At 36.8% G+C, this 22678-nt stretch overlaps 1 protein-coding gene across 4 annotated transcripts in view; it reads left to right on the forward strand.

Annotated features, from left to right (window-relative positions):
- LOC122343426 (glutamate receptor ionotropic, kainate 5) overlaps positions 1 to 22678 on the forward strand; it is a 72029-nt gene that overhangs the window by 40235 nt on the left and 9116 nt on the right. For 3 of the 4 annotated variants that reach the window (XM_043237888.1, XM_043237886.1, XM_043237889.1), the window contains exons 6-17: positions 1465 to 1643; positions 2017 to 2070; positions 4595 to 4756; positions 5766 to 5918; positions 7336 to 7440; positions 7823 to 7930; positions 9746 to 9949; positions 13430 to 13543; positions 14604 to 14713; positions 14825 to 14998; positions 18344 to 18509; positions 19922 to 20147. In XM_043237888.1, the coding sequence (XP_043093823.1) occupies positions 1465 to 1643; positions 2017 to 2070; positions 4595 to 4756; positions 5766 to 5918; positions 7336 to 7440; positions 7823 to 7930; positions 9746 to 9949; positions 13430 to 13543; positions 14604 to 14713; positions 14825 to 14998; positions 18344 to 18509; positions 19922 to 20147 (1755 nt within the window). The remainder of the gene's footprint in view (positions 1 to 1464; positions 1644 to 2016; positions 2071 to 4594; positions 4757 to 5765; positions 5919 to 7335; positions 7441 to 7822; positions 7931 to 9745; positions 9950 to 13429; positions 13544 to 14603; positions 14714 to 14824; positions 14999 to 18343; positions 18510 to 19921; positions 20148 to 22678) is intronic. The other variant, XM_043237887.1, reaches the window with a different exon arrangement.

The raw sequence follows: 22678 nt of genomic DNA on the forward strand, positions 1-22678 counted from the left end.
AAGATTAAACCTCTTATTAGCTTTATACGTGCGGATTCATTTTTCTGCATGCTGATGATAAAAATGACATTATATTCACCAAACATGTTGGTTTTGTGGATTAGCGCACACGCGTAAGCAACACGAATTTGGTTTGCAACATCTTCCAATCATCTAAAACTAGTAAAAAAGTAGAATAAATAAAACCAATGCTATGGGATTTTACCATATAGTCACGGTCGAAGGGATTTGAAACACTTGAGTACTTTACTTCTTGTTTAAAAGGCGCATCTGGCTTTCAGGTGATGTCAGATGATTGTCAGTGAAAAATATGTTTTTCAGATAAAAGTGCTATCCGGATTTCTTCCGATCCGAGGGACATCGCATTAAGGATTGTGTCAACAAGCATGCAAACAAGAAGAAATATTAATTGTATTTGTTCTACTTTGTTGACTCAGCTTAATGAGAAGTAGTTAGCGCACTAGAGTGAAACGTGTGTGAGCCGTTACGATGCCGACTGCAAGTTGATCTCTCGTGACTTGCTGATGCGAGCAGCTCTCGCTTGATTGGTGTGGTCTGGGTAATGGCGCTTTGGGTTTAGGCACCGCTGTTTACTGCTGTTTGCATACCTGCATTTATCCCATTCTTTTCCATATAATTATCACAGTCTGTGCGCATGCTAAAGCGCAAGCGAGCGTTTGACTGTTTAAGATGCAGTTCTCCGTGCGCGTTAGCATGCATGGATGTGCTCATCTGCACATTGGTTCCTTACCCGTGTGGATGTGCGAGAGAGCATGGATACATGGTGTTTGTTTGGTTTTTTTTGAGAAAGCAGTCTTTCATCACTTCACCCAGTTGTTATCGTTAGCCATGCATCTTGTTGACTGCAGTCCAGAATCAATGAAGTCACCATATGGATTTTGTGGTGGCTTAGAGCACAAATTTATGTACATACGGAATTAACTTTATTGGCTCTCAAAGTCACTTAATTCGATAGTCACTGACTTTAATACGGAGGAGCAGGGTGGAAAGAAAGGTAAGGTTTATAGCAATTGACAGTTTATGAAAGTTGTTAAAAGGTTCTAGATGGATACATGACTTTTATTTTAGTCAAAAGCATCATATTTATGCTGAATGTCCATTCTAATATACAGTCATTGTAAAAGAATTCTAGTAATATTTATGAGTTTTGCAAAAGTCATGTTGCTTAATTGTGCGTTCCAATTAATCTCGATGAAACCGCAGCAGGGTTTAGGTTCAAAAGTAACTAAAAAATACAGCTTACTAACACAATAAAGCACAATAAAAACATGATAAACATAATACGTAAGTAATGCGTAAAACATAGTAAAAACCATGATTTTGGAAAAAAATGTTAAATCTGTTTTGGCAAAGAATGTGTTCATATGTTGACAGTGGTTTTTTTTGAACGTTTGCACAAATGAGTTGTGTAATGTTATAATGGGGATTTATGCTACATCTCAGGCCTGCTGCGATTGGAGGAGCTTGTGCGTCACTTCCTCATATCCCGGGAAACACTCTCAGTCAGAATGCTTGATGAAAATTTGGACCCCACCCCCCTGCTGAAAGAAATTCGCGATGACAAAGTCGCAACAATCATCATCGATGCCAATGCATCGGTGTCAATACTAATACTAAAGAAGGTGTGTGTGTGTACATATAGGTGCATATTGTACATATTCTTTTTATATATATATATATATAATATTTTTCAATTTTAGTAAAAACAAATATTGTATATTCACAGTATATATTTCATATTAATTTGTTCTTTCAATATTTTTGAATTATATTTGTTGTGTATAAGTGTATATTGTATAGTTACATTATATATAGTTTAATAAGGTGTAATAATGTTTTATCATAATTTTAAATGCCTTATTTGTTGTTCCAGACTTTTATATTCAAAACCACTGACAAACAGATGACATATTTGACTCAGTATATAACTCATAGTATGAATTCCGATTACATTTCTGATATACAATCTCTTGCTGCTTCTTCCTCTCTCTCCAGGCCTCAGAATTAGGCATGACGTCAGCCTTCTACAAGTACATCCTCACCACAATGGTAAACAAACTCCCTTCTTTTCACTTTCACCAATGACACATTACCCTTTCTTCCCTTAACCCACTTTCATCCAGTAACAGTGACGGCAGGCCTGGCCATTGACCAGCTCATCACAGATGCACAGCGCATGCATGCCGTTTATCATCATCATCGTGGATGAGGTGGATTATGTCCTTGTTTTGAGGTCGCATATGCTTCTGTTGTGAGCTTAGGATTTTAATACGACTCTTACAAGTTGAAGTGAAGTAGGCTAAAGCGTTTGACCTTGAGAGGCAAATTAAATTGTGGAAGATAAGATTCGAGACTGTTCAAACATAATGGTTCTTGTGGCCTAGCAAATATTTAATATTTAAAACATTTAGCCATTGCATTTGATTAACTTGCATTTTTGTGAAGTTTTATTTATTTTTCTTTTTGGAATTGGGAGGAAGCCAGAGTTCACTCTGCAGCAAGGCAGCAATTTAGCTGAGAGCGTGCCAACTTGAAAAAAGTCTAAAGGTACATGAATAGGAGAATGAACGACGAGTTGAATTACGTTTTATTGTCAATGTTTTAATTTAGTAATGCACCATTATGGCATCATAAACAATTTTCTGTGCACATTGTTTCATAATAAAATGAAATTTAGTCTTTTTCTTTCTTTTCAGCCTTTTTTAAACTCAAGCTTACCCTTTTATGAATCTGACTTTGGCAAGCTTTTCTCAAAAAACGGACAAATGCGGACAATACTGCAAATGTATCTTCGATTCCTTGGTGACTGTTGAGTGATGGCTTTCAGTAGCAGTCTCTAAAATTAAGTCTGCGTCTAGAATAAGGTCATCTTCTTGTCAGTTTCACATTGTCAGCAATCTAATTGAGGGCAGACAGAAGATGAAAGATACTTGCCATTATCAAGCCCTTCAAAGGCAGTACCGTTATCTGTCATACCTCCATTCATAAACTGTTTGACATGCATCCTCAGGAGGAATCAAAAGGTCTACTCCAGCTGAAGGGGTCAATGACAGAACAAGGACATATGGCATGGCTTGAAATGCATCTCAACTCTAGAAGGCCTTAAAGTGTTGGGAATCTTCTTGGGGATCAATGTATGCAGACATATTGGAAAGCTCTTCGTGAAAACTCAATGCGTTTCTTTATACAGTAGGTGGAGTTGGATCCTCCTTCAGCTGCCATGTAGATGGCAACCATTTGTGATAAATAACCTAAAAGCTGCTTTGCTCTGGCACCAATTGATGGATTCACCAATAGCTTCCCTACTGCTGCTGAACAGCTATAGAAAAAGTCTTAGTTGACTTTACCATTGACAAACTCACTGCTTACTGTACCTCTCGGGATTATCCACTTGCCAGTAAATAACAAAGCACAAGAGCTGATTGATTTGGTAGACAAGGTGAAAGCCATGGTAATCAAGGACAGCTAAAATAATCCCTTTTTCTAAAACAATTTGAGCCAATTTTTAATGTTTTCCTTGAACGTTCCCAGTGGGCACCACTTACGTTGAGTGGAATTCTAGCTGGGTTGAATATCGCCTTCAGTAAATGACTATTTATTTATGGATGAGGGTTTTCCCAATCCCGTAGGGAGCAGCAAACATTTGCAAAAACTGGCGGGGCAAATGTAGCTATCTACAAGACCTTTTTGAATGATATGTAAATACTGAATTTGAATGAAGCACACATTTATTAAATCACTATAAATGTGTATTTGTAATTTCATGCATGTCAATGTAGTTTTCAAATCAGTTCATTAGTAAATAAACTGGTTAAAGAATTTGAGTTTACTTTAAGAGCTCATATAATCAGCTATACATGTGTTGCAGTGTTGCTAGTCTGAAATTTTTTATATTCAGTGATTAAGTTATCGTTTTTTTCACAATATAACCCCGAACGCCACTAAATTAAGGATAAACCATATATTATCGTATTACAGCAACTTCTTTACTATATTAATAATGCTTTTAAATAATATACAGACCTAGTTTTTATCAGTAAAATGGTCAAATTAAAATATTTATAGCGTTAAAGCGGTGCTGACAAGAATATGCTAGGTAACTCACCTTGGCTCACGCTAACGTCATGACAGCAGCCAAACTGGGCTGAGCAGCAGGACTTGTTAACTGTTTGACAAAAACTACAGTTTATACTAAATACTGTATACTGTATACTAAATACTAATTTGTACCTTAACTGTTAAACACCTGTATCGCGACACCGGTGTACAGTAAGTATATGAGCACCGATAATGAGGAAAGGATTACAAAATACCAAAAATGAGCACTTTTCTAGATGTTAAATACAGCGCTAATTAAACTATTTTCTAAATACCAAAACGCAGCATTCTGTCCACAGTACTTTTTGGTAACTCTTTCGTTTTGAGGCATAGAAAAATATTGCGCTGGACTGAAATTTGTGTATGTTTTGTTAAGCGATTTAAGTACATTCATGTGAAATTGTTTGTATTGTTTCGATGTGATTTTTAATTAAAACGGTGTTACACTCTCTATTTTTCTCTCCCTCTCTTTTAGGATTTTCCTCTGTTGAGGTTGGATGATGTGGTAGATGATCAGTCAAATATCGTTGGCTTCTCCATGCTGAACAGCAGTCATCCTTTCTACCTAGAGTTCATCAGGAGTCTGAACCTGTCATGGAGGGAAGGTTGTGATCTCAGCCCCTATCCTGGTCCAGCGGTGAGCTTACAAAGATAAACTTACTAAATAATACATGTGACCCTAAATGTGAACCAGTGATAAGAGTCAATTCTTTTTAACATGAAAGCTGAATAAATAAGCTTTTTATTGATATGTGGACTTTCATAGGATAGGACAATATTTGAATGAGATGCAACTATTTGAAAATCTAGAATCTAAAGGTGCATAAAAATCTAAATATTGTGAAATATTGTCCAAATGAAGGTTCTAGCAATGCATATTTCTTATCAAAAAAGTTTTTATATATTTATGGTAGGACATTTATAAAATATCTGCATGGAACCTGATATTTACTTAATATTTTAATGATTTTAATGAAAAATCATTTTGATCCATGTATTTTGTGTTTTTGATGTATTTTTGGCTATTATTGCAAATATACCCATGCTACTTATGGCTGGTTTTGTGGTCCAGGGTCACATAGGAGAAATATTACACTTTATACATATATTAATCAGTGCCAATACAGCATTAGGACACAAACCCTTGTGCGGTTGCGATTCTGTTAACATTCTTAAATCAAGCAATTAAAACTTTATCTGTCAGGAGATGCATATGAATAACAGCGGTGTATCTTTTGTTGCGTCTGCACCTAAAAAAATGCTTTTTAAATTCCACGAGCTTCATAATAATTCAGTAATATGATTGGCATTCCATTGCATTATTTAAACCAGATTTTGCTTAGATGGAGAAAAACCGCAAACCGTAAAACCATAGTAACTACTAAATCCATGGAATAATGAGACGTTATTTCTGCCAGAAGGTTTTTTCGAAACGTGTCCAAATAGAATGTGTGCCGCGCAACGTAATTTAGGAACCTCTGTTAGGAAGACAGTTGCTGTAGGGCCCTAACATACTTGAGGTCTTCTTGCCCCCCTAATGACCTCATTTGCTGTCTTCCTCAATTCTATGTTCCTTTATTCTTTTTCTCCTTCGTTCTTTCTATTTTCGCTTCGGCGTATCTCTCTCGTTTCTTTCATGCTCTCAGTTGTCATCGGCGCTGATGTTCGATGCAGTGCATGTGGTGGTCGGAGCGGTGCGAGAACTGAACCGCAGTCAGGAGATCGGAGTGAAGCCTTTGAGTTGCACGTCTTCGCTCATCTGGCAGCACGGCACCAGTCTCATGAACTACCTGCGCATGGTACGTGTCGCCATGGCTACCCCGTTTGCAGCCATTTTCTGACTGCTGCGTTTGATGACTTTAGTGTTTAGTCTTTACAGCTGTTGTTACTGTATGTCACTTCGAAGCCATCTCATCCTTGCACTCGTTTTAATACCGTTTTTACGTTGACGTGATTCCGCGTCCAACTGCTTATTGGCTTTTGCAGGCTCTGTTAAAGTCAACATGAAATTGAAATTGGCCTTATTTACTTTCTCAACATACGTTTGAGGTCCCGTTGTGCACAGTTTATCGGTGCATGCTATGGAAAATAAAATCACTGTAGACTATGCACCAGCCCCTTGGCGCCGATAAACAAGATTCAGAGAGTTTATGACGGTTGCTTTTCAGTTTACTCTGCAATAAATCTAAACCTTTGCTAATGCGTTATTGTGCATCGAGTGTCGCCGAGCATCATTTAACATCATCAAGAAACATTCAGCACAGTTCAGCGCTGTGAAACTACGCAGAAAACGGCAATACAGCAGCAAATTAACCAACATAAAAAATGTTTATAATTAAATATATCACTAAATAAAATAAAACGAAACCTATGCATATTGATGACACGAATTACAAATTTAATTAGAAACTTACTGAACTGAATTCACAGGCCTCATAGGGCTATGCTACTATAACCACAGAACATCTTTTAATTTATGCAACAAATTAATTTGAATTTAAAATTATTTATTCCCACGAGTAGGTGGAGTGCTTAATGGGCCGCCTTTGTCATAGAGCCCAGGACAATGTTCCCGCTTGTCCCGTCCATCGACAGGCCTGATGATGACCAATGCAGTATGACTTTTATGTCCTCTGTGATGATTATACCCAGCCACAGTAATTTTACAGCTGACATTAGTTTCAGAGCAATTATAATTGTGCCCTTAACACCAGATGTGCAATGTTTATTGCAACCTGTCTGAAGGCCTGCTTGTATTTGATCATTTTAATGCAGTTATTATACCCTGTGAGATCCTAGACGGTGTTTGTGTTGTCTAGTCACAAGTGTGCTCTTTCGTTCATTGTGTCCCTCCATCTGTTTTGCAGTTTGTCCATCACTCCATCATTTCAGCACTCCATTTGGCACCATCTCAGCACCTCCTCTCGCCCGCCATTCTCGGTTTGTCTCCATAACTCCAAGTGTTTACCTCCCTCGCCAATAATAATGAAAACAGTCATTATTTTTGCGATTGCATTTGGTGACGCCAGTGGAGCAGAAGCGACACTTCACCTTAACTTTCTTAATCATCTCAAAGTTTGTCCTCTGCCTGCCTCCATCTTTTTCACAGCCTGCGCAATAATTCCTACCTTAATATTGTAGGTCAAAATTAATGCTATTCGTCTTTCTTGTTTGTTACCCTTGGTTTAAATCCCCTCTCTCTCTTTTTCATTTTAGGTAGAGTATGACGGCCTAACAGGCCGTGTGGAGTTTAACAGCAAAGGCCAGAGGACCAATTACACGCTGCGTATTCTTGAGAAATTCAAGGGGGGTCACAAAGAGGTAGCGTACACACACACACAAACTCATTCTCATGAACACTAACTCCGCATTTTATCCAGAATCACGGGAGAGGTTGTGAGGTCTAATGAATGGGTGGTAGCTGGAGTAATCACCACTTCACTCCTCTCTTATTGATCATAGTATTGATCCCTTGCTTCATGCTCTTTTATCTCTCCTTCATCCCCTCGTCTTATTCGCTCAACTCGTTTATTCCTGCCTGTTTCCCCCCCTAAGAGATCAAACATGTTTTTTAATGGGTCGCAAATGATTTCATATGATTTAGCTCTTTCAGTGCAGATTTGTTCACGAAAGTAGTTCTAACCGTGTCTTCTTTGTTATTAAAGCGAGGCATCTTTTTTTTTTTTTTTCTTCACATGTGCAGATCGGCGTCTGGTACTCCAATAACACACTGGCTATGAACTCCACATCTTTAGACATCAACACGTCTGAAACCTTAGCCAACAAGACGCTCACCGTCACCACAATACTGGTAAGAACCTCTCTAGATATGAGTCTGTGGGCTTTGTGGGTTTGGCAGCACACAGGCAGGAGCAGCTCAGGCCAGAGAAATTGCGAATAATAGGGTTTTTACTAATTTGGCACTCGCTTTTAAAAGCTTTCCAGATTCAAATCTTGCACATGGGCAGGCAGAATCTTTTTAGAGCGCCTCTCTAAACCAAATCCAGCATTAAGGTGTCTTAAATGTCATTATGAGCTCTACAGATGTTTGTAAAAGTAATGCATTATTTAAATCGGGGAATATATGAGATCATTCCGAAGCCTTGCTTGCTTACACGGAGCTTATACAGTGTAATATTGTTGTTTCTTGAGTTTATGATTGTAGAGAAGAGCTTACTAGAACGAAAGTTGCAAATCTCAAAACAAAAATTAAAGGGATAGTTCACCCCAAAATGAAAATTATGAAAAGCAGTGACACAATTTGTATTTACAAGATATAAACATTCAAAACTTGCAAATACCGATTCAGACACTGTAAATGTGCTTTCGATTGGGGCAAATGAGGTCTGGCGTGATTGCACAGAGCGAATCATATGCACAAGTCAGCATATATTAAAAACTACACAGCCTCAGCATGATTATGATCACTATTTTGTTTTAGTAAGAGTTTCATATTGAATCTAGGGTAATCAATTAGACTGTGGCTGTCAAATGCGGCTTTACCTAGCTTAACGGCTCTGGCCAGAGCAGATATAAACAAAACGCAGTTGAGGTTTTTAAAAAGGGTCTTCCTGTTTCAGTAGAAATGACATCACCGTATAGAATAACGCTGCGTGTTTGAAGGCTCTTCAGGGGACCTTTAAGACTATGTTTATTCATGCCATCACAAAGTATGTGTGATGCAAACCTGCAATTTAAGCAAACCTATGTTTTTCTGTCGTATTAATTATAAAAAGTAACACTGAAGATCAGTATCAAATCAAAATTGATTTTATTTACCTTTTTAAAGGTATAATTAACCTTCAAGCCACTTCTGTGAGGCGGAGACAGTCGGAGATGTATAAACAAAGCGTTTGTGTCAGAAAAATAGCCATATTTAAGACTTTATAAACCACTAATTCCACTAATTGTTGTACGCATTGTTTGGATGACAGTGGAGAGCACAAAACAAAACGCCAGTTACAGTTTCTATACCAACTTTCGGGCCTTGTTCCATTCTGGAATATAACACTCTTGTCGCAGCATCCAATAAATTCCAGATGGATAATTGCCTTGCATTTTTTATCATTTGTGGATAATACCACAGAAGATCAAAGCATAAATTAAAAACAACAGTTGATAGTTGCAATATGTTTTATAGTACCTTCATTGATTGCATCCATATTCACTGCTTCAATATTCATTGATGTTGCTTCGAGGCAAAAAACGCATTTAAGCAATTCCTGATAATATATAAATGTATTGGACTCTAATTGTTTTTAAATGTTTTACTGTTTGCATTTGTTCATCTCATGGCGTAAGTCATCCCTTCATTGTTAACCATCTTATTTGCATCATGTGCTCGCAAAATGAAGAAAATAGGTTTGCTATCCAGAGGCGACTACATACTGTAGAAGAAATAATACATTCAAACCAGGAATCTGCAGCCAAATAGGAACTTTCACATGTCAAGGGCAAGCAAGCACCGTTTCACTGGATTTTACTGCCATTTCATGGCTTAACACCAATCAAAATGCCACTTCCACTGTATGGCTATTGACTTTCATTGAGTTTATGGAGCTTCACTGTATAGAAACTGAGAGTGGAATATTAGAGCGTTAAATGTTACCTTCGTCCGGTTTTATAGGAAAATCCATACGTGATGCGCAAGGCAAACTACCAGGACTTCCAGGGTAATGATCAGTACGAGGGATTCTGTGTGGATATGCTGCGGGAGCTGGCAGACATACTGAAGTTTTCCTTCCGGATCAAGCTGGTGGATGACGGACTGTATGGAGCTCCAGAACCTAATGGGTCATGGACTGGCATGGTGGGGGAACTCATCAACAGGGTATGCATGTCTGCGTGCACGAGCGTAATTAAGCTCCGAGGATGCATTACGTATAAAAAAGAGAGACATTTCAGTCACCCTGACCCTCAATGAAACTCTTATATCGGCTTATTATAATATGAGTTTTTATTTGCTTTATATCCACTGGAAAGGCACGTTCCATGTTTCTTATTGCTTTAATAAAAATGCAGCAACGGGAATATAATAAAATCCACCAATGTTCAAGTAAATGCATTTATTATTTAAAATAATAGATTTGTTTTGTATAGCACCTTTCAGCTTGACTTTCTTAAGGCTCTTTACACAAAAGCAAGCACGACATTTTAAAAAACAATACTTAAGGTGTATAAATATAAAATAGCACAGATAATCAAGTAAAATCCTGGATTAAAATATTTTAATAATTATTAATTAGAATAAACAATTATTTATAGCTGTCAAACAACTTTTTTTCCCCAATACAGCTTGTGCCATCTAAATGTAAAGTGAAAAACTGTTTGTTTAAATGATCGCTTATTAAATCTTGTGAAATAACCTTCAAACATTTGTATATATATATTATTATATAATGAATATACTAGACATTGTTCTTCTATAATACAGGTTTTATTTGCTTTTATATCCATTGAAAATGCAGATGCCTTGTGGCTTATTGCTTTACTAAAATTGCAGCAACAGGAATATGATAATGCAGCAATGATTAATAACAAACACAAATACAAAAAAACATTGTACAGCTTGTATAATCTTAATTTAGTGGTAAAAGCTATTTGTTTAATGTAATTGTATATTCATCAAAGTGAAATAACCGTTTATATTCAATATTATGTTAAATATATTAGAATGCAATGTATAATTCATATAAATGTATAATATTTAATGTTAAAATCTAAACTACAGTTTCACAACACGTGCCTTTATTGCTGTAATAAAACTGTAGCAATATGATAAAGGTACCAATGTTAAGTAATTAATCAAATGGATTATTACTAACTCATTAATAATCTGAATCATTTTTTTTTCAAATTGTTGAATACTGCGTGTCCGATCTGAATTTGCAGTTTAGTGTAATTGTATGTTCATTCATATGTTCATTCTATTTAATATATAATATAATATGCATAATATATAGAATAAAGTACATAGTATATATAGCTAATATGTTAAAATGTATATAGTCAGAATTCTCAAAGTAAGAGAAATATTTATAAAAATGTGTTTTATATGCTGGCATGTTTGAATGCAACTAGCAGGATTTCTGCACTGGACCTTTGACGGCTGGTGTTTCCATTAGAGTAACGCTTACTGATATTAGCGCTAATGCTAAAAATAATGGTGGCGGTAATAAGAACGGTAGTGTCATTCTATTAACCCCAGTGTGGGCAGGTCTCGGCGAAGCCCTTTTGAAATACGCCAACACACACACATACTAATCAGTTCCTTCTGTGTTTAATTATCCTGTGTTGCCATACCATTAAAGCTGCTAACACTAGTGTAGCGCTGGCACTTGTTGACATATTGTGTGTGTAAACCGCATGCGCACACATACCGCCCATCTTTCTTCACGGGCACGCACTTCAGCTCTTGCGTTTGATGGTTTACAAAGCTATCTCTCACTAATCAATTAGCCAGTAATTAAGCAGATTGAGAGATATCTGGGGTGCACTTGGGTTTTTTAAGCAGAATGAACTGCTATCGATCACCCTTATTGTTGGGGAAACAACTTCACTTGACAAACTGCGAGCTACTTGTTATTTCAAGTAGTACAGTCGACAAAGGTAGACTACCGGCTTTTGATGAAAGCAGCTCATTTCATTACAGCTATATCAAAGCTGTTTAAAGGAATAGCTTGCCCAAAAATTTTAATGTAGCATTAAATGTTCACACGTTGCATGCACTGCAGTGAATGGGTGCCGCCAGCTCAGCTCAGAAAAACATCACAATAATTCATAAGCTATCCACTCCACACCAATCCAGCAATTAATGTCTTGCGGAGAGACGGGTCCATTATTAGGAAGGTTTTAATTTTTAAAGCATTGCTTCTGGCTAAATCTATAATGTTGTGTAATCCAGAGGAAGAAGTCACCTCGTCTGAATCTGGAGAGAAACATACACAGATCAAGCATCATTTAACAAAGCTAAAACAGTTTAAAACACATAATGTTGGTGGATTTTGATGTGAGAGGACAACAGGGGGCTTTTTCACCGGAGAAAGCATTGTCATGGATTTTGGGATCTTTTTTTTCCATCCCACCTTAAAAAAACATCACTACTTCAGAAACAGTTCATCTATTATAAATGCAGTTAAGTTAGTAGCCTCACTACTTTTAGTTAGTTACCCCCTAAAACTGCTCCCCCCCTCCTCCTCCTGGAGGAAGGAAAGAAAAAGGGCAAAATAATGCCACAGTGGGCTTTTTTTTATTCATTATTGTTCTTTTCCTTCCTCGGGAACTTTCACTCTTGTGCTTTTTTATTCTCTCCCCCTTCATTTTTCATGCGTATCCCTCGTTCCCTTCATCTCTCAAGGGCACAATATTCCCTGTGTCCTCGCTGGAAGCCTGTCTCCACCATCTCTCTGTTCTTAACCATTCCTCATCGCCCCTTTCTGTATCTGTTTCTTCTCTCAAGGACCGTCGCTTCATTTCTCCCCCTCGCTCTTTCTGTTTTCGTAGGGCTGTATGGCACTCTTTAGCCCTGTTTTTCTATCTCTCTCCTTCCCAGTAATAAATAAATCTCTTTCCTTTTACCCAAGGACTCTCATATCAAATTCTTCCATCAACCCAGGCTTCTTCTAGTGCACTTACATCCCTTTATTATCTGTCCATTCATCCATCCAGCTGTCCAACCTTGACTTTCCCCCTTTTCAGTTCTTCTCCCATCTCTTTGCTCCTTCTCCTTGTGCTAAATATCCTTTTTCTTTTTTTCCCGCCACTCCTTGTCTTCATCAGTGAAGCTGAGATAATGTCAAAGGCTTTTCTTCTCAAGAGCTTCTTGAAACCAAGGTCAATGTTTAGCGTGGGAACACATGCACCAATAGTTTGTAAACAAATCCAGTCAAGCATTTTACTACCGACACAGCAATATGCTGATGAGCGCTTTGCAACATTGCTAAATTATCACCATGACAGAGTAGGGTTGATTGTATCTGTCAGTAAAAAATTGAACAAAACCCTGAAGCATACTACAGGTGATCCGGAAGTCCATCGGGTTTAATATAGGTCATTTATAAAATATTTTGTTCATTTAGTTTTTAATATATTTCATTGACTGAAACTGATTGAATTGGTCTCAAATTATAGAGGTAGTACATGTGTGACTGATTTTACTCAGTAAAGACGTTTGTTTAAGATCATTATGGGTGGCAAAGACCTCTGCAAAAGTCATTCTCCAATAGTATTTGTTACCGAAAATGTTTTTTGCGTGATGCATTGTATCAAACAAATTACTGTTAATTCTCTCTTTTTTTTCTGTTTGGTACAGAAAGCAGATCTGGCAGTGGCTGGATTTACTATCACATCCGAGAGGGAGAAGGTCATCGATTTCTCCAAACCTTTCATGAACCTTGGCATCAGTATCCTGTACCGCGTTCACATAGTAAGACACATTTGTTATAAATTGTTTCATGTGCTCAAATAGCTCAAAGAGCGATGTTCAGTTTAATAATAGTAAATTAAAAGTTTATTTCAATTTCAATCAGCTTAAAACAAAATTATTGCAAACACTTATTGTAAAAAAAAAAGAAAAGAAATAATAATTAAATAAATATTTTTTTCAGTGTATAATATTAATATTCTTGGCTCAATATTACATTGCCACTAATTTTATATATATATATATATATATATATATATATATATATATATATATATATATATATATATATATATATATATATATATATATAAAAGTATATTCTCAAAATACATACTGCATGTATGTGTATTTATATATATACATAATAAATATACACAGTACACATTCATGTATAATGTAAATAAATACTTTAATTTTGAATACGATTAATCATTTGACAGCATATATATATATTTACATATATATATATATATATATATATATATATATATATATATATATATATATATATATATATATATATATATATATATATATATATTAATATTGAATATTGCAGTCTTTATTTCTTCCCTCACAAACTATCACGAATATGTATGATTATATATATGTATATATAACAACATTTTTTATTTTACTGATATTTTTGCTTAATTAGGTCGTAATCAATTAAACAATTCATTTAAAGGAACAATTCAAATAAAAACACCAAACCTTGCATTCCTGTAGCTCAAAAGTAAAGCGTGGCGCGCGTATAACGGCATCTGTTACCCGAGAAGACGTGAATTTATCAAATGTAGGCTACACCTTGAATGCACTGTCGCTTTGGATAAAAGCACCTGCCTGATGCATTATGCATAAATGCACAAATGAAAAATTGTGCATAATGTTTTGTCCGTATCAAAAACAAACTTTTACCCAATCTCTTCGCGTGAAAGCGTGCACTCGGCAGAACAACAACAAACAGCGATCGTATCAGGGAAAGCTTTCAACTGCTCGGAGAGTCTCTGGCTGGAGGAGTGGTAAAAGCATTGTTTGTATTGTTATGTGCTCTCTACAGGGCAGGAAGCCAGGTTATTTCTCCTTCTTGGATCCCTTTTCGCCAGCTGTCTGGCTATTTATGCTTTTAGCCTATCTGGCCGTTAGCTGTGTGCTCTTCCTGGCTGCCAGGTACTGCGCTGTCACTCAATACACACACATCTAGTTTAAATATCATTATATTCAGAGTCCAGTGTTCTTCTTGAGGTAACAGCTTCTTTCTTTCTGTCTTTCCTGCATCAGGCTGAGTCCGTACGAGTGGTACAACCCTTTCCCGTGTTGGCGGGACCGCAGGGACCTGCTGGAGAATCAGTACACGCTAGGGAACAGCCTGTGGTTTCCGGTCGGTGGTTTCATGCAGCAGGGCTCAGAGATCATGCCCCGGGCTCTGTCCACACGCTGTGTCAGCGGCGTTTGGTGAGTGTGGCCGCGTTTTGCACTTCCTTTGAGGTGTAAGAGTGTGTATCTGTGAGCATTAAAGTCACTTCTTCACACCGAGTGCAATATCAGTATCGACACCAGCTGGCTCTGCGCACATGATCCAAAAAGCTTACATGTGTGACAAGATCGCTGTAAACTGAAGATTGTAAGCATACTTTCGAGATGCTTACAGTCTGGAGGAGTTGACGCTAGTTTTGAGCTGACAGATTTCATAGTGTATGAGGGGTTTTTTTAGATTCAGAATTTGAGCTGGAGGATGTAAAACGTGCCGGTTGTAGAAAAAAGATACACGAGGTTGGTGTGATTAGAACCATTTTAATTTTAGATTTAGAAAGTTAAAACTGTTTAAATTAAACAAAATTCAACTCTAAATAAGTAAAAAGAAAATCCATGCGCTATGCGTGTATATATATATATATTACTATAAATACAAACACATAAATTACTAAAAGGTTTCATTAAAAATGCATCTTATTTCTTGTCTTATGTAGCGTAACGCCACAGTCTGCGTGAATGGTGACGTAACATGCGCTTCGGTCGTGTAGTAGCCTATTGACGAAGATTTTGAAAAGCATTTGAAATGCCAGTATGAACGAGGATCGTTTTTCGTTTTTAAAACCAAAAGTCACCAGTAATACAGCCTTCCAAGGGTGCTGGGATGCTCTCTCATTTTTATCTCTGAGTGTAAACTAGGTGTTTTTATGGGAACCCAAATGCAGGACGAAACAGCGCTGTGTTAACAGTGTAGCCAACTTAGCGACTAGATTTAGCGGCATTTTTCAGAAAAAGCGACAAAACAAGCGAGTTCTTGGACAAACCTTAGCGAGTGTCTGCGCTTGACTGGTTCTGTCGCACAAGTACAAATAATAATGAATAAATAACACTAATACAAAAAAAAACTGTTATATTGAGAATTTGGCTGCATTAAATGCATTATGTGACCACAGAGAAGCAAGAAAATACAATGGGAATTAACGTATGACGTCTTTTAGCGATATTTAGCGATTTTTCTAGCGGGCTTTAGCTACTTTCCATTGAAAGAAGTTGGCAGCACTGGGTACTGTAGAGTTTGCGTCACACTGCTAGTTCCGGTGGCTCTAGCAAACACGTTCTTAAACCCTTAAAAATTTGGTACCGGACGTTTTCAATACTCGATGGTATCGAGGCAATTCGGTCAAACTCGATACCCAGCCCTACATATCAAGTGCCTCCAACTGAATATCTATTTCTATCATATTTGTTGGAAGGCGTTTTTATTAATTTTTTAGCCAAGCAAAAAAAGTCCTACTTGGTGAGAAAATGTTTCGCAGGACAGATTTTCACACGTGGCGATGCATTATTTCAATTTAACATCGACTGAAAATCTGTTCTCTGTGTAAAGAGACCATTAAGAGTGTGTATTTCCTCACTTAAGTTTGTTTGGGCATGTTTGTTTTGTGTGGCGACATACATTGTGTGCTTCACTAGTGTATTTTTAGATTAGTCTCCCAACTCGAATCATGTTGCATGGTTCATTTTGCTCTTTCTGCTATCAAGTCAAGCTGTCTTCTGTTCTATCTCTTCAATTTCTATCCATGCTGTTGAGGTCATTTAAGTTGAACAACCACTTTTAGGAAGAGTAACAATGGAGTCGAAATGATTCGATCTGTGCATGCAGTGGAAGCCGAATGTTTAATCATCTGTGGTGTGAATAAACACAATAGATGCGACTTTAATCCCACACAGGGGTGACCCAGAAAGCGGAGAGCTGGCGTCTATCTCTGCTGCGTCCCTGAGCACGACTCTGACTCTGTGATGCTCTGGGGGACGCGTGTCTGCAATTGGCGCACTTTAATATTTGATAAAAAGCTTTTATTTAATGACACATAATCTGGCTGTTTGTGTGTTTTTGGATGCCAGTCACTAAAAAAAATGTTTCAAATGCTTCACCGGTCTCATGAAAGCTCTGAGGACTTCAGGAGTTTCCTTTCATCTGGCCGTGATTCACCGCGGTGAAGAGCTCCGTGATTGTGTTGGGAAGGGCTCTCCAGCTTCCTCCTGGAAACACCTTGGACTGCATAAATCAGCACTCACGAACGCAAAGAACGCGTTATTTTGCTCGGGAATTGTTTTCTTTCTAAAGAAATCAATGCTTTTACGCAGCAAGGATAGATCAAAGTGATCAAATGTGATAGTTTTGAAGACTGGAGTAATGATGTTTTGAAATTCAGCTTTGCATCACAGGAATAAATTGAAAACAAAATCTATGGAATTTTAAAACTGTTATTTTATATTGTAATAATATTTCACAGTATTATTGTTTTTACAGTTTTTTGTTAAATGCACAACTGTAGTCTTGGTGAGCATATGATCTATCTATCTATCTATCTATCTATCTATCTATCTATCTATCTATCTATCTATCTATCTATCTATCTATCTATCTATCCTCTATCTGTCTATACTATCTATCTATCCCTCTCTCCGTCTATACTATCTATCTATCTATCTATCTATCTATCTATCTATCTATCCCTCTATCTATCTATCTATCTATCTATCTATCTATCTATCTATCTATCCCTCTATCTGTCTATACTATCTATCTATCCATCTATCCGTCTATACTATCTATCTATCTATCTATCCCTCTATCTATCTATCTATCTATCTATCTATCTATCTATCCCTCTATCTATCTATCTATCTATCTATCTATCTATCTATCTATCTGTCTACACTATCTATCTATCTGTCTATCTATCTATCTATCTATCTATCTATCTATCTATCCCTCTATCTGTCTATACTATCTATCTGTCCGTCTATACTATCTATCTATCTATCTATCTATCTATCTATCTATCTATCTATCTATCTGTCCACCTGCCTGTCTGCCTATCTATCTATCTATCCGTCTATACTATCTATCCATCTATCTATCTATCCATTTATCTATCCACATACGTGCACACACATTATAACAGTGTCTCAGAACTCAGTTTACCAGCTTAAATTAGGAATGACTAGATTTTTGCAGATAACATCAGTTGAAACATCTGTCATAAATGGTTAATGTTAACTTATGCGTTTCATTTTTAATGTGCATCATGCATTAATTGATTCACATTACAGATAATCCCACAGAGTTTGTAAACACTCTTTATCAATTATTTTTTCATAACTTGCTTTTTCGATCATTTGATCAGACAGGTCGATCTGTGTTTTTCAGTATGTCACTGAATGACGTTTTGTAAGCTAGCAAATCTGCACACAGACGTGTCCAACATAAACATCTGTCTCTAATGTATTTCTGATGTGTTTTCTGTGTGTCTGAACCAGGTGGGCGTTCACGCTGATCATCATTTCCTCTTACACGGCGAACCTCGCAGCGTTCCTGACGGTCCAGAGGATGGAGGTGCCGATCGAATCTGCTGATGACTTGGCTGATCAGACCAACATTCAGTATGGGACAATTCAAGGAGGAAGTACTATGACCTTCTTCATGGTACGTATGTCCTTGTTTGTGTGAAACTGTGAGTGTGTGAGATTTGTTTCACTGGCCTACCATGTGTGCACATGTGATTTCATAATGCGTCACTTCCTGTTTATAGCGGCAGTTGGACCGGTGACTAATGTTCAAGCCCACACAGAATCTGTGCCAGCTAACTTTCACAAAAGAAACATTGTTCATTCACAAAATTCTATTCCCTGCTTGCATATATAGATAGGTTAATACTAACATTATTAAAATGTGTATTAATAATAGTTATAATATTTATATGCTACCATTTGAAACATTCTGTAAGATTTCGTCTCTTGTGCTCACAAAGGTTGCGTTTATTTTATAAAAATATTTATACATTAAAATCAATATATAAAATGTATAAAAAATACAATAAAAACTTACTGTAAAAAAAAATCTAATGTTAACTACAGTATAACAGTATTACAACATATATTGTAAAAACATAATTGTTTTTTACTTTTTTAAAAATGGAATTTACTCTGATGGCAAAGCAGATTTTATTCCAGCCTTTAGCGTCCGTCAGAAATAATTCTAATATGCTGATTTTCTGTTTTTCTGACTGTTGTTAAAGGGATAGTTCACCCAAAAGTGAAAATTCTGTTAATAACTAATTGTTTCAAACCTGTGAGACAGCAAGGATACCTAGATCAAAGCACCCAAATGTAGGAAGGACATTGTTAAAATAGGTCATTTTTGGGTGACCTATACCTATAATGTCGAAACCAGTTTCTTCCCAAATGTAAACTTTGACCTTTTTTCAGTATTCCGACTTTTCTTTAGAAATCTTTGTAACATTCTAAATATAAAAAAAAACAATATTACTAAACCCAAATCTTTAAACATCATTATTTAAATATTACTAATTTACTACTAACACTAAATAATAAAAAAAAATAGAAAAATTCTAAAATTCATATTTAATGTTTGTTTTTTTAATAATTCCAGTATATTATAAAAATATAAAAATAAGACCAGTCAAAATGTTGTCATCACATATAAAACAAGCGCAGGCAAAACCAAATGGCGAAACCGTTCCTTTAATTAGCGGTGAAACGGCTCGACTAGTCTATGCATGTGTCATAATGCATCATGTCCTGTTTGTGGCAGTAAGCAGTTGGCCTAGTGACTCACAGCTACATCCATATTCACACAGGAGGCCAAGTTCACCTCCCCATTACATTAATAATGTATTATCCATCTTTCTTTCCCTTACGTTCTCGCTTTCTTTCAATCCTTTACCTTAATCTAGTTCGCTCTCAATGTCTGCCAATAAAATGCCTCTTTATTCATTCACCTGTCCTCGTGTCACTGCAAATATAATTCCGCCTTCTAATACGATATCTGCTTCACCTCTCTTTTCTCTCTCCATTTACTTTCATCGGCGCTCTCAGAACTCGCGCTACCAGACGTACCAGCGCATGTGGAATTACATGTACTCCAAGCAGCCCAGCGTGTTCGTGAAGAGCACGGAGGAGGGCATAGCCCGGGTTTTAAACTCCAAGTACGCCTTTCTTCTGGAAAGCACTATGAACGAGTACCACCGACGCCTCAACTGCAACCTCACGCAGATCGGAGGCCTGCTGGACACCAAGGGCTACGGCATCGGCATGCCTCTGGGTGAGTAGAGCGGAACAGAAAGACCTAGAGAAATAAGGCGGGATATAAAGGTTTAAGAGAAACCAAAGTCTGATTCTAACCTTCTTATATAAGGAGAACTACTTCTGAGTGTCCAGCATTGGGAAAGAGCTAGCTATTAGCAATCCTATTCATGTGAATGCAGCAAACAGTGGAAAAAGTCTCACAATAATTTTGACTATTAACTGTTATTATTGTACACTCACAGCCTCATTTTGGCATTTAAACCGAGTACTGGTTTATGCTAACCGCGACCCAGTGACATCCAGACATATTCCCGTTTAGAGGTGCAGTATGTAATATTGTCAGGTAGCAATCGAGTTAATTAATTCCTCTACCACCTCCTCCTCAGACCATGCTCACACGGGTTGCCAGGTACCACCAGGAATGTGGGCAACTGACGATGTTAGGCAACAGACCTTATGCTGATCAGTTCATTAAATCAACTGTACCTTTTTCGATGGTTTTCGAAAATGTTTAGGTTGGATACAGTTTGCAGTCACTGATTCATATTGTTTGCTGGTTTCCATGGTTCCAATACGCAGTGTTTTCAGTCATCTGGCAACCCAGGGGACAGTGGGCAGAATCACACAGATCAAAACCAAACAGACTACCTAAATATCTGCAAATGTATTATAGTATTTTTATCCTTTAGTCAAAAAAACACATACATCATTGTTAATGCCAAAAGCGCTCCAAATGTAATGCGTACAGACAACTAAAGTAACAGCAAATTACTACTAGTGGCACAGAAATTATGCATTTTAAATTTGCATTATTTCTATCAATTAACCAAACAGTGAAACAATTTATGTTTTTATTTTTCTGCAATAAATATGCCTACTAAATATAAATATGTATTCTAAATAAATTCCAACATTTGTTTATATATTAGGTAAAACATCCCATTTCTGTGTAAGTTGGGTCTCAGATGTGGATTAGCTCTGATACGCTGAGCTTTGTGGCACTTTCTGAAGTCGCTCCTCCTTTTCCTCCCTAAAAAGATTTCTCGTTCTTTCTCCATTATCCCTATCCCTTAGTCCAAAAGTAAAACCAAAAATAAACATGATGGTGGACAAGAGAACATGTCACAATGATAGCATCTCTTCACGCTCTGGCATTGCACATTTCTTTCTCATTTTTTTCCTGGATAGACGGCTTGCCACTTTCACTTGATAAATAGCAATTCTGACTTTGTCTTTGACATTTGGCATTTTCAGCAATTACTCTTTGACAGACAGACATATGAGGGAGGGAAAAGAAACAATTTATGGCATACGTGTTTTTCCATTGAGGGCTTTAATACTCGCTAGTGGGTGTTACAATGAGGAAGGCTGGAAAAAGAGAAAACGTGGGGTCTTAATCGTGGGTAAAGAATTGGGCCGGTGAGATAATGGCCACTATTGAGCCACTGTGTGCTCTGGAATAATGTAGAAGGGTTTTCTGGACTTGAGTGCAAAGGGGCTTGTCAAGTCAAAATTTAAGAAGCTTACATCCAGCTGTGAAAGTGAAATAGGCCGTAAAAGTGTTATTGGCGTCATGTGGTGATTTCGCACAGTAGGCCTACTGCTCCAATTCCCAAAGACGTCTAAGCAAGCTAATAGTTCTCTTATTTTTTTTTCTGCGTTCTTTTGAAGCTAATCAGCAAATTTCTGCAATGCAAAATGTCTTTGCTTCTGTTGTCAGCACAGTTAATCAAAACACGGAAAAATACTAAGCTATTGTATTGCTTTTTGTCTTGTATTGGATCCCCACCAGCTTCTTTTGGCACTTGTAAGAACGGAGACGGGGGCTTAAAATATGAATGTTCTGAATTTTAATTAAAACTATCACTAGAAAATTACAAAGAATCAACTGCATCATCAGAAGAGTACATTTTCCGCCGTTTATACATTTTAACTCAGACATTAAAGTGCTATCAAGATACTATTTTTATTCATGAAATAATATTGAATTCAATGAAAAAAAAGCTGTATTTTTATGAAGCTTTGAGTCGAAGGTAGAGCTGTCACCAAATGCTTTTGTTGCTCTTGGCAGCAATACATATCAAATTTCATGTCTCTAAGATTAGTAAAGAATTGTTTCATGTCTTTGACGTGTTACACTTGAACAGTGTAGTATATCAGAAACCTTTTAATAGCTCTTTTCTGACATGGTCTGTGGGTTTTCTGATGAAATCTGATGAAACCTGTAGGAGGATTAGAAATAGTGGAAATCTAATTGGACAGAAATTGAAAACACTGGTAGCAATAAAATATATGAGAATTACATGCCCAACACTGTGATTTTAGTGTGCTTTATATGTTTTCATGGTATTTTAAATTAACCTAAATTTATATGTTAGTTTTTTTTATCACTTGTGTTTTTTACATTTCTTTTTCATTTTAATTTATACTTTATTCAGTTTTAGTAATTTAAGCTTATTTTATTTCAGCTGGCTGCAAAGGCAACATTTCTAATCTTAGAGTTTCGCATGTTGTTTTTTCTATTTTGGTTCGGCTTTATTTTATCCA

Source organism: Puntigrus tetrazona, chromosome 4 (assembly GCF_018831695.1).
Source record: "Puntigrus tetrazona isolate hp1 chromosome 4, ASM1883169v1, whole genome shotgun sequence".
In the NCBI taxonomy this organism is placed as follows: domain Eukaryota; kingdom Metazoa; phylum Chordata; class Actinopteri; order Cypriniformes; family Cyprinidae; genus Puntigrus; species Puntigrus tetrazona.